Genomic DNA, 12,493 nt, shown 5'->3' with positions numbered 1-12,493 from the left:
CCAAAGCCATGATCTGGAAGAGGTGAGAGAGGGGAGGTCAGCGGGGCTGGGTGGGAGCTTGCGCTGGGGTCAGGTAGGAGCGGGGGCGAGAGAGCCCAGGTGGCCAGAGGGCCGGTGCCACCCTGGCCTGCATTAGAAACAGTGTGGCCAGCAGGAGCAGGGAGGTAATCATCACCTTGTACTCAGCACTGGTGAGGCTGCACCTTGAGTACTGTTTTCAGTTTTGGGCCCCTCACTCCAAGAAAGACATGGAGGCCCTGGTACGTGTCCAGAGAAGGGCAGCAAAACTGGTGAGGGGTCTGGAGCACAAATCTTCTGAGGAGAGGCTGAGGGAGCTGGCATTGTTTAGTCTGGAGAAGAGGAGGCTCAGAGGAGACCTCATTGCTCTCTACAACTGCCTGAAGGGAGGCTGTGATGAGGAGGGGTTTGGCCTCTTCTCCCAGGCAACAAACAGGACCCGGGGAAACAGCCACAGGTTGTGCCAGAGGTGATTTTGGTTAGTCATAAGGAAAAACGTTTTCTCTCAGAAAGTGGTGAGGCACTGGTATGCCCTGCCCAGGGAAGTGGTGGAGTCGCTGACCCTGGCAGTGTTCAAGAGGCCTCTGGATGAGGAGCTACGAGATATGGCTTAGTGCTTGTGGTAGCAATGGTGATGGGTGGACGGTTGGACTAGATGATCTTGCAAGTCGTTTCCAACTTTGTGGTTCTGTGATTCTATGTTGACTCTCTTGAATATTTTGGGCAAAACCATGACTATCTTATTACAGGCAGCCATAAACTAGTATCAGTTCAGGTCAAATGGATGTGATCCTTCCCCTGTAGCTTTCTAAGAGGTGAAAGAGAAACATGTAAATGCTGGGGTTATTAAAAAACAGTTTTCTTTCCTAGAGACCTAGATAAACTTTGCTCTCTGCTTTTGTTGGTTCTCAGTAAATACAGCAGAGAGTGGTATCTTTTTTCTATCCTAACAGCAGATGCACAACCTACAAGTCACGCATGGTGCACCATGGTTTTCCACCAGTAGGTAGGAGGTAATGCAGTGCCTCAAGGAGTTTGGCCTTTCCATCCATGAATTTCTGCAAGTGACTTCCTAGAGCAGTTTGTCTTGTATCTACTACTATGTTTGAAATGATAGGAAACAACTACTTGCTGGCTGGCACAGAGGAGGTAGTCCTGAAATTTCTGTAGATCCCATGTAATTTTTCCTTCTTCTCCCAGGCATTCTCTCTTCTGGCCTTAAAGCACCTTGTCCATTTAATCAAACAGATCATGTTATTCTTTAGTGGACTTTATCTCACCCTATACATGTTTCAGTCAGGATGATCCTGTTGGTTCTAGCAGGTTGTTGATGCAATTAGGGTTGTGGTAAATGAAGGCTCAAGAGTTGTGCACTGGTTTGATATCTGTTCCCACTGCGTTGTTCACTCATCTGAACACACTTGTAGTTTCTCGAGTTTGTTCCCTTCATGATTTCTGGGCACCAGTGCTCCCCACTGCCTGTGTATTTTGGGGTTTCCAGGACCAGATCTCTTAAGTAGAAGGCAAAAGTAATTTGGATGACCTAGTCTATATGAAGTTAATTGTATCCCATAGAAGTTCACATGTTTCAAGGCCTGAGGTGTGGGCTGTCACTCACTGATTAGAATCAAGGGAAGAAGAACTGTCATACCAAAAGTTCTTGTCCAAATCATTATGCATTTATTTACTATTGTTCTGCTAGCTCTTAAGCCATTTACTAGTACTCATCCCAAATTCATGAAGTACTATAAATACTCTGAAAAACTTCATTACTTTTTTATGAAGGACAAGAAATGTAGTTTGGAAAATTGGTTTAATATTCACGCTTCCAAAAAAAAAAAAAAAAGAGGGCTCTCTGGGTTCCCATTAAAAGTTTGTTGGATGTTGCCTCATGTTGAGCCCTGGGTGGGTTGTTCTGACTGCAAAATGGAGAAGTTAAACATTTCTAATAAGATAATTTCTGATAAGATGTATTTCCATATGTGAGAGAGGCAATCCTCCCTTTGATGTATGTTATAAATTCTCTAAAAACTAGGGAATGCTCTTTACCTACAACCACCTGCCAAGCTACATGCTTGATTTTGTATAAGCAGGAACAGAACTTTGCTCTTTTGCTAGTCATAGGAAATGGCTGCTCAAGGTCCTTCTCTCCCATGATTAGCAAGTAGTTTTCCAAAGCATCCTCCTGCCACACAACATAAGAATTGCTACTCTTGCCATTCCGAACGTACACATTCCATGACATTGTATAAACTCATTCAGAAATGGGGTCCTCAAAACCTCCCCCCCTTCCCATCAGCTGCTTTGCTGTTCAGAATGTTAGAAATGGTGAAGCTGTTCCAGCCTGGATTTTCCCCTGCTACAATCTGTGCTTGCTCCTCCTTGCCTTTACTGTCCTGATTGTGGAGAGGGGCTTATTTCCACCCTTCTAAATGGCTTAGATATGTGAAGATGGCTTTGTGTCCTAGATTTCTCTTTTCATGGCTAAACTGTTTCTGTGTTTCTTCAGGCATCATCTAGAGGTCTGCATCTCATGATCTCCTCCAGCCTCTCCTCACCTAGCCAATAACTTGACTATATTATAATGCTACAGATGGGAAAACCCTTTCTTAGCTCCATCACTGGTGAATGGTTTGGAAGAAATATTTTGCATCCTAAATGCAGTTCACCTTGTGCATCCAATTACAGTGTTTGTGGCAGTGAGATACAATTGAGTCAAATATATTTTCCAGCTAGAATTGGAATCTTCTAGACTGAAAAAACAAACATTTTTCATAGCATCATTAAGGCTGGAAAAGACCACTAAGCTCATCCAATTGCTACCCATCCCCACCATGCCCTCTAACCATGTCTCTCAATGCCACATCTCTACGGTTCTTGAACACCTCCAGGGATGGTGATTCCACCCCCTCCCTAAGCATCCTGTGCCAGTTTTATTGGCTCAGACTCTCAAACTGAATGTTCATGTGTCCTTAAAAGTTCTGTATTGTGGTAATCTCCTGTTAAGCTCATAACAAACTTGCCATGATGGGCAGTGATGGGTGCTTTTTGTTTTTTCCCCACGGTAACTTGGTAGATGACCTGTTGAAGTGATTGGAGGAACTGCTGTAGTCCCGAGTAGACTTTTACTTCAGACATAGTCTGTCTTAATTTTTCATCAATTGCCATTTTGTAATGACTGTACTTATACTGCCTTAAATGATGTTTTAAATTTTTGAGTCATCTAGCAGCTTTCCTCCCCTCCCACCTCTTTCTAATCCTCATTATTTTAGATTCCAAAAATAATAACCTTATGATAAAATACTCCAGTTTTAATTACTTCTTATGCTGAAGGCAATTGTTATGTGTGAGTCATAATGTATTCCCACTACTTTGAGAGGAATACTGCTCTTAATGTCATATTCAGAAACCTCAAATTATCTGCTGAATATTTAGGCATGAGTGTATATTTGGCAACTAGAAAGAATAGATATAAGTGAATGTCCTGAAAGGCTATTATTGCAAAGATGCTTTTTAGAAAGGTGTTTTTACTTATTAGCTGATTTGTAGCAGTTGAAATGACTATGAAGAGGAAAGGGACCTGGGAGAGTTGTTTGATGCTCGGCTGAATGTGAACCAACAGTGTGCCCAGGTGGCCAAGAAGGCCAATGGCATGCTGGCCTGCATTAGAAATAGTGTGGCCAGCAGGAGCAGGGAGGTGATCATCCCCTGTACTCAGCACTGGTGAGGCCGCACCTCAAGTACTGTGTTCAGTTTTAGGCCCCTCACTCCAAGAAAGACATGGAGGCCCTGGTACGTGTCCAGAGAAGGGCAGCAAAACTGGTGAGGGGTCTGGAGCACAAATCTTCTGAGGAGAGGCTGAGGGAGCTGGCATTGTTTAGTCTGGAGAAGAGGAGGCTCAGGGGAGACCTCATTGCTCTCTACAACTGCCTGAAGGGAGGCTGTGATGAGGAGGGGTTTGGCCTCTTCTCCCAGGCAACAAGCAGGACCGGGGAAAACGGCCACAGGTTGTGCCAGAGGTGATTTTGGTTAGTCATAAGGAAAAATGTTTTCTTTCAGAGAGTGGTGAGGCACTGGAATGGCCTGCCCAGGGAGGTGGTGCCAGGGAGGTGGTAGTGTCATGGTCCCTGGCAGTGTTCAAGAGGCCTCTGGATGAGGAGCTACGAGATACGGATTAGTAGCTTGTGGTAGCAATGGTAGTGGGAGGATGGTTGGACTAGATGATCTTGCAGGTCATTTCCAACCTTGTGATTCTATGATTCTAAATGTATCTGAATTATTTTCAAAAGCTAAATGGATAAGGCTCACTTAATGCTGTAAACGTTTCCTAAATTAATTGCTTGCTGGAAAACCATTGATATACCTCTCAGCTCTCTCTTGTACAGTACTAAGCTTGATTTAAGTTACAGTGCTGAAGAGACCTTTACACAATGCTCTGATCACCCTCAGTAAAACACAAGATATACACAGAACATGATGTGGCTGCTCCTGATCTGAGCAGGGTAATGAAGCTTGGAGCTTCGTAATGAAGGTGTTAAAGTTGAACTTCTACAAAATGAATGAAAGACCTCCAGATACCATGAACTTGGTTTTATTAGCTTGTGCACCGATGCAACATGCTGGTATGCAGCTATGAGACTAGGGTATAATCCTTATAGCTGCTTTCCTGTTGTACAAATGAATATATACTGATGAACATCCCCACATTGTTACTTCTTCTGGTCAGTCTGTTGCATTTCCTTTCCTGGAGAAAGGGAGCAAGGGATTGCTAGCTTGTACCTCAACTCTGAAAAGTTCAGCTCCCCGTTCACTCAGTCCCATGGGCAAATAGCAGGAAAGACTGTGCTGCTGGATCATGACAAGTTGATCCTACAATCAGACATATAAGCTTCTGCCTGTGCAAAACTCCATCTGCAGGTTTATAGGCTCTGACATCTAAAGACAGATTGGCACTGGAAGTCAAGTGGTGTCCCTGCCAAAGAACTGACAGTTGGAAAGAGCTAGCAGCGTTCTCTGGTTATGCCAATGTTTTGAAATCTAGTTTTGCATAATACTGCAATCCAGAGCCTGAAACATTCATGTCTTCTTCTAGTGATGTCACCCTTCCTGGCTGGCACTGGAAACAAAGGTGCTAGAGAGTTGGCATGGCCCTCAGGGTGGGCACTGTCCTTTAAAAGGAATGTGGTCAGGGAGAGACAGGCTAGGTGGGGAGCACGGTGCTGACTGTGGACCTGGAAAATGGCCTTATTAGGTGGGAAGGTGGGAAGAGCTGTGTCTCCTGAATAGAGAAAAAACTAAAGGAGAAAGAAAACAGTAGTTTTCTTTCAGTAGTGTAGAACAGTAGTGTTAAGTCTGTAAGTGTCTTCAAAGAACATGGGAATAATCTGTTGAGGTACGTGGTGGGTAGAAACAGTAATAATGAATTTAAATTAAAACAAGAGAGGTTTAAATTAGAATAAGAATTTTGGCTCTAAAAATAGCAAAAATCTGGAGTAGAAGGTGGAGCCTCTGTTATTCAAACTGTCCTTAAATACCTCAAACAAAATAAGTTGAGGATGGCTCAGAGCAACTTTTTCTCCTTAGCCTTATTTTTTTCTGGGGGCTGGTATATGAGAAACAAGCTATTTATATCTGTTTTTCCTTCCTTTTGAAGAGTGAGATTTAGTTTTGCTACCTTGTATGTGCTCAGATTCTCTCTGATTAGGTGAGGTTGTGCTGTGAGATGGCAGCCTTCAATGGAAGCATGTTTATTCAGAGCAAAAAATTTGAGAACTTTTTTCAGTTTTGGCAGCCAATGTTTAAACCTTCCCTTCTAAGAAGTGGAAAAAAGATTACCTTGTATTAAATGAAGGCTTGAATATAGGTTTTGATTCTGCTGCAGGCTTCCTAAGTTATCTTGGTTAACTCTCTAATACAAATTAGTACATCATGGTGAGGACAATAAACTTTATCCTTCAGAGGAAAGAGCAGAAGGCAGACTGTGAAACTGTACTTTCTTAGTGGTAAGGACAATTTCTTCTCTGTATGGACCCTAATAGCTGCAGACACAGTAACACGTGATGACTTAATGCTACTGCAATAATTAGTAATCTTCCTTTGTCAAGATTTGGGATTGCCAATGTCATCCAAATATAAAAATCTCCCAGACAACACTTCCCAGATGAAACACAGTAATAATGTCTTTACAGAGTTCAGAAGAATTGAGAAGAGTGAACTGTGGATCTAACACAGATAGGCACACTCACATGAACCCAAGGCTTTGTCACTCAGGTGTTTGCTGTTGAGAACTTGTTAGTCACAGGTGTAGAATCATAAAATCATTTGAGGTGAAAAGGACCTTTTAAGGCCATCTGGTTCAAATCCTCTGTGTTGAACAGGAATGCCTATAGCTTGATCAGATAGCCTGCCTCACTTTGGGTGTCTCTAGGGACTGGGCACCTGCCACCTCTCTGAGCAACCTGTCCTTGTGCTTCATTGCCTTTATCGTACGAAAATCTTGTTTCTCATATCCAGTCTAAATCTCCTCTCTCAGTTTAAAACCATTTCCCTTTGTCATATCACAACAGACCATCCTAAAGAGTCTGTCCCCTTCTTACAGCCCCCTGGTAGATACTGAAAGGCTGCTATCAGCTCTTCACAGAGTTGTCTTCTCTCCAGGCTGCACAGCCTCAGCTCTTTCAGCCTGTCCTCAAGGGAAGCTGTATCATCCCTCGGGTAGTTTTTTGTGGCCCTCCTCTGGGTGCACTCCAACAGGTCCACGTTTCTCCTGTACTGAGGACTCCCTACCTGGACGCAGCACTCCAAGTGAGGTCTCACTAGCCCAGAGCAGAGGGGCAGGATCCCCTCTCTGACCTTCTGACCACTGCTTTGGGTGCAGCCCATGATACAGTCGGCTTCCTAGGCTATGAGGACACATTGCTGGCTTGTGTCCAGCTTGCTATCTGCCAGTACCCTGAAGTTCTTTTTGTCAGGGCAGAGCTCTATCATCTCCTAGCTTCTTTTAATAGTGAGACCATGACACAAGTGAAAGACTTTGCACTTTCCTTTGTTGAACCTCATGAGGTTCTTCTGTGCCCACTGCTCAAGCCTATTTGGGGGTCTCTGCATGGTGTCCCATCCTGCAGGTGTGTTGAATACAAGCACACTGCATAGTGTCTTATCGCTTAGTGCAGCATTTTTGAGTCATTACCAATGGTGACTTCATTTTGGGAAGTACTGTCCTACGAATAGGGCATGACAGCACTGGGATCTTTGTGCTGGAGGTAACCCGAATTTATCTGATGGACACTTCTTCCTCTGCTTGCTGGTTTTTATTTTGGCATCAATCACAACACAGACTTGGTAGGCAGAATATCCACAGCAATGGCAGGCTGAAGAGATCTGCAGGTGCCTGATGAGCTAGACAAGCTTTCTGACAGGTGAGGATGTATTGCTCTTTGGAAAAGGGGATTCCTTGTCTTGCTCAATTTCTATGTTCAGGAACTACCCTTAGGGTTTTATATCTTCTTATGTTGGCAATTTTTTGTTCTTGACATACTGTTATCTTATCAGCAACTTCCATTCTGTGTTGTCTCCTCTTAACTTTCCCTGCACGATAATAGCTTATAGACTATTGCAACTAATCAGAGCTCTCCAGGGAGTCCACTCTTACTCAGCTCTCCACAGAGTTGGAGGTTGATCCATTTAGCAATTGGATTTTCCACGAGGGGGGAAAAAAAACCCCAACAACTGAGTTAAGCAGGAGATTCAGTGTGAAAATTCTTGTGGTTACAATTTTGGAAGATGGAACTTGAAATGAATTTGCGAAACTGTTTCTCTCTTTTGATGAATGCTATTAAAAGGAAATGGATTTTTATTTCCCACACATTTCAGCTACTCTTCTCAATAGTTTTATTTTTTCCCAATGTAAGTTAAAATTGTTAGAGAATCGAAGAAGTAAAAATCTGTAATGCCGAAAGGGCCAAGTTGTGAAATGTATCATGAACATTCCATTAGAACAGCCCTTGCTAATCAATCATCTTAGTGGCCCTCCTCTGTACCTGCTTCAAGAACTCCACATCCTTCCTGTACTGGGGGCCCCAGGCCTGGATGCAGCACTACGGATGGGGCCTCAAATCAGATTGGCTGCCTTTGATCCTGTGTAGAGTTTGTAAAAACCTTACCCACCTAAACTTGTCTGCAGCTTGTTACATTTATCCATCTGCCACAAGGCCAAAAATCAGCAAGTTGTAATTCACTCAAACTCCAGTGGTTCAACGTATCGCACACAGGCGGCGGAGCCTTCAGTAAGAGGATGGGAAGAGGAGCTGAGGGCAGGCTGAGCGGGTCTGGGTGCTCTCCATGTGCCCTGCTTCTGCTTGCAGGTGTTGTACAGGCACTGGCTGCGTCGTGGTCCTACACGTGTGTTGCTGATGTGGTTGCAAAGCAATTTGGATTTTTCCAGTGGAGCACATTTGGGGTGCAGCCTCCCTCCTGTGGCCTGCTGGGCAGTGCCTGAGGTATGGGACAGCCAGCCCTGGCATCAGGGAGTGCTAGCTCTGAAATCTAGTAACACGGGGAGCTAATTATTGCCTATGAAAATAACACAAGTCTATGTTCTGCTGGGTTTTTTTAGATCAGAGCTTTGTTTCCGCAGCCGTGTATTTTATCTGCATTGGTTAGCTACCGTTCCTGGATACCTGCATCCCACTGAGGGCTGCTGCTGTGGTGCTTCTTCCTGCTGAGACGGAGGCAGAGCTTCATTGTAGTCCTCTTTTTGTCAGCAATCAGGGACTCAGTCGCTGTTCCTTGTGAAGAAAAGACAGGTTAAACATGTATCCTCTCTCACCCAGGTTTACCTCCTGCAGAAGGTGGGAGAATGTCGCTGTCTAAAGCACCATCTCTGCCTAGTGGCTTCTGTGGTGCCGCGACTTATCAGTGCAAACCTGCATTGCTGTGTATGCTGAAAATGAATAGTTTGGAGTGTGTGTAATAGTTGGATCGGGCGTGCAGGAGAATGAGTTGCAGAGAGGCTTCACCAAGGGCGGGACTGGGTAAGGAGAGTCAGTGAAGGGTTCAGCTCCCCTGGGAGCTTGTGTCACAGCATGGTATGTCCTTTGCCAGAGGTGTAGTGAATGACGGGGAGAATTATCCGGGTTTCTGCGGGAATAGTGGGAAATAGTGGTGGTAGTGGATGGTTGGAATGGATAATCTTGAGGTCTTTTCCAGCCTTGGTACTTCTGTGATTCTAAAGCCGTCTCACCACAGCACTGGGAGCTGGCTCTGGGGGCATCTCCTTGAGCAGGACACTCAGGGACAGAGCGTTTCTCCCACGTTTGTAGAGGCCGAGGCTTGCAGAACAAATGGACCCTCACGGAGAGGCGGGCTGGTCCCTGCCCAGCTGTAAACGAGAGTCTCTGCTTCAAGCATCCATGCAGTGGCCTCTTCAACTGCATGGGGTGTGGTTTTCCATTGGAGCGAGCTTCCACCTGCTTGCTGAGCAGTGTTTTCTCCATGTTCAGCCTGCTCAGCTCTGCAGCAGGTGGCAAGTAGGGCGTCAGTCGTTTTGTAGCCACCTTCCAGGACAGGGACGCGGAGCTGCAGATGTTTGCAATGGAATCTGTTGTGCCCAGCCTGCCTGGCTGTTTTGTGAAGGAGTGCATCTCTGCAGCAGCGCGTCTCTGCGGCCGCCTCGTGCCACTGATAAAGACAGCCCCTGCCTACTCAAAGGTCAGGAACGTTTGTGAATCTTGCTGTATCCCAAGAAAGCCCAATTCTGAGGACTCTGCAGCGAGCAAACTCTTTTTTGTTCGATCTCTGTCAAACCCCTTGGGAACTAAGAATTGCACCACTGCTGTTGATCTAGAAGCTGGTGCATTAGTTTCACCAAAAGAAGGTCACACATACCACTGTTTTGTTTTTTTTTTGTTGTTGGGTTTTTAATGTTTATTACATTTTAATAAAACATATGCATGGATGAAATAATGGTTTGTACTGATTTACGTTAACTATGTTTTCTGTGTGGCTGAAGACAATTCCTGTTCACCCCTTGTGGGCCAGGCATCTAAAAGGCTGGATTCCCGTGGCATATGTAGAAATGTCAGTGGCCAACTAGGATATGAGTGTAGCTGTCTGTGTCTCCTGGCTGCTCAGAAAGGGGTCTTTATGTTCTTGCTGTGCAACCACTGCCTTAAGTAAGCAGTTTCTTTTGAAATCCCTCAGATGTAAGCTGCTGTAGTGGCTGCTTCCCGAAGAAATGGGTCTCTGCAGCAGCGCGTCTCTGCGGCCACCTCGTGCCGCTGATAACAACAGCCCCTGCTTACTCAAAGGTCAGGTACGTTTGCGAGTCTTGCTGTATGCCGAGAATGAGCTCAATCCAGAGGGTTTTGCTGGTGGCGGTGGTCAGCTTGAGCTTGCAGTGTCGGCTGGAGGGCAGCAACTCGAGGTTCATTGTGGCCGACTGAGGCATAGCCACCCAGGCTTCCATCACCAGTTCCTGGAACCAGGTTGCGGTTTTCTCCATTTCCAGGTAGGAGTCAACGCAGAGGGTTTGTAGGAGGCTGGGCATCTGCTCTCTCCTCAGCTGGTCCTCAGGGTGGTGGAGGAAGCAGGTCATGTGCGGCATGTGCCGCTCCCTTGCGCACATGCACTGGAGCTCCACGCGGAGGCAGGCGTTCCTCACCCCTATCCTCGCGCTGGGGCCCACCTCCAAGTGGAAGACGTGTCCCGGGGGTGCCTTCAGGGGCACGAGCATGCGGTAGACGGTGTAGCAGCCTTCGGGACCCCTGCCTTCAAAGCCAACGCCCACCCCGATGGCTGGCTGCAGGCGTGGCATGAAGTAGCTCTGGGGAACTGTCTGACAGGCGCTCAGAAGTTCATCAATCAGCTCCTCGACCACCTTGCACTTGTCTGCCCGGGTCTTCAGTGGCCAAATGGAGAACTCAGAGTAAAACCTGCTCATGTAGGTGACGTCACCGCGCTCTCCATGGCACACCGGCGCCCTCATCTCCCAGTTGCATTCGTTCCGTAGCTCGGCCAGTAGTCGAGCTTGCCTTTTCCTGTACCAGATGTGGCAGAAGAGAAGGACAAGCAGCAGTACAGCCAAGGCCCAAATTTTCCAGGACTGCAGTGCGGAGAAGTGCAAGCGTTGCGCCTGCATCCTGCTCTCCTCAGCAAACTTCTTGTCCATCTCCAGCAGCAGCTTTGCCATCTTCTCTTGCATGTACACCTCATACTGGTGCATGCGTTCGAGCGTGTCTGCATCCAAATCATCACCAACAGAAGGTACTCTCTGCGCCAACAAGGCGAAGACAAACGCCAAAGCCATGATCTGGAAGAGGTGAGAGAGGGGAGGTCAGTGGGGCTGGGTGGGAGCTCGCGCACGGCTGGGGGAGCGGGGCCAGGAGCCACAGCCCCTGGGGTCGAAAGGTAGGAGGAGGGGCGAGGGAGCTGGGAGGCAGCAGGGGCCGAGCCCAGCGCTGGTGGTGACTGCCCGGAGAGCCTCTCACAGGCTCCCTGAGCGCTCGCTGCTGTCACTGTGGGCTCCCAAACCCCTCGCGGGCCGGTGTTTGCGCCCGGCCCGGCACAGCCCTCCCCCTGCTGCTGCACTCACCGCTGGCCCAGGCCAAAGTGGAGCGGTGCTGCCTGCTGACAGCCTCAACAGCAGCCCCGCATTGTGACGCACTGTGATGTCACAGACGCCCCAGCCCCACCCTTTGGCCCCGCCCATCGCGGCCCCTCTCAGCTGCCCTGGGCTGCCATGGCCCTGGCACCAGCCCTGTTCTGAGGCACGTGGCCGGACCCGGCCTGTGGGTGCTGTGCTCATCCTGTGTCATCCCAACTTAAGCTCCAAATATGTAATCCGTGGAAACTCATTTGGAACTGGATGAACTGGTGAAATACTGATTCCCAAAGATGATACCTGGAAAAATGAGACAGCGAATGAGAGACATACCTGCAAATGACCCAAAATTAATCTCTGAAATTACGCCGGGCAAATAACGAGGAAATGAAGTAAAATTTGACTAGGAAATTTTAACAGTGGCTAATGTGGTATTTTTTTTAACACGGTGTTCTTTAAACAAGATAGGGGTTTGGCCTCTTCACCCTGGCAACAAGCAGGACCCGGGAAAACGGCCACAGGTTGTACCAGAGGTGATTTTGGGTCGTCATAAGGAAAAACGGTTTCTCTCAGGGAGTGGTGAGGCACTGGTATGCCCTGCCCAGGGAAGTGGTGGAGTCGCTGACCCTGGCAGTGTTCAAGAGGCCTCTGGATGAGGAGCTACGAGATATGGCTTAGTGCTTGTGGTAGCAATGGTGATGGGTGGATGGTTGGACTAGATGATCTTGCAAGTCGTTTCCGACTTTCTGGTTCTGTGATTCTATGTTGACTCTCTTGAATATTTTGGGCAAAACCATGACTATCTTATTACTGGCAGCCATAAACTAGTATCAGTTCAGGTCAAATGGATGTGATCCTTCCCCTGTAGCTTTCTAA

The 12,493-nt window shown here is 47.0% G+C and overlaps 1 protein-coding gene across 1 annotated transcript; it reads right to left on the bottom strand.

The window, feature by feature from the left end:
* Window positions 1–9,599: 9,599 nt before the first annotated feature.
* Window positions 9,600–11,239, bottom strand: LOC149917938 (inositol 1,4,5-trisphosphate receptor-interacting protein-like 1). The gene has a single exon (XM_090142054.1). It carries the CDS (start codon window positions 11,237–11,239, stop codon window positions 10,316–10,318), a length of 924 nt encoding a protein of 307 aa, XP_089998180.1. The 3' UTR covers window positions 9,600–10,315.
* Window positions 11,240–12,493: the final 1,254 nt, after the last annotated feature.

The sequence above is a fragment of the Phasianus colchicus genome, chromosome 5, assembly GCF_987193195.1.
Source record: "Phasianus colchicus chromosome 5, bPhaCol1.hap1.1, whole genome shotgun sequence".
Classification (NCBI taxonomy): Eukaryota; Metazoa; Chordata; class Aves; order Galliformes; family Phasianidae; genus Phasianus; species Phasianus colchicus.
This window is presented reverse-complemented; position numbering and strand designations above follow the sequence as displayed.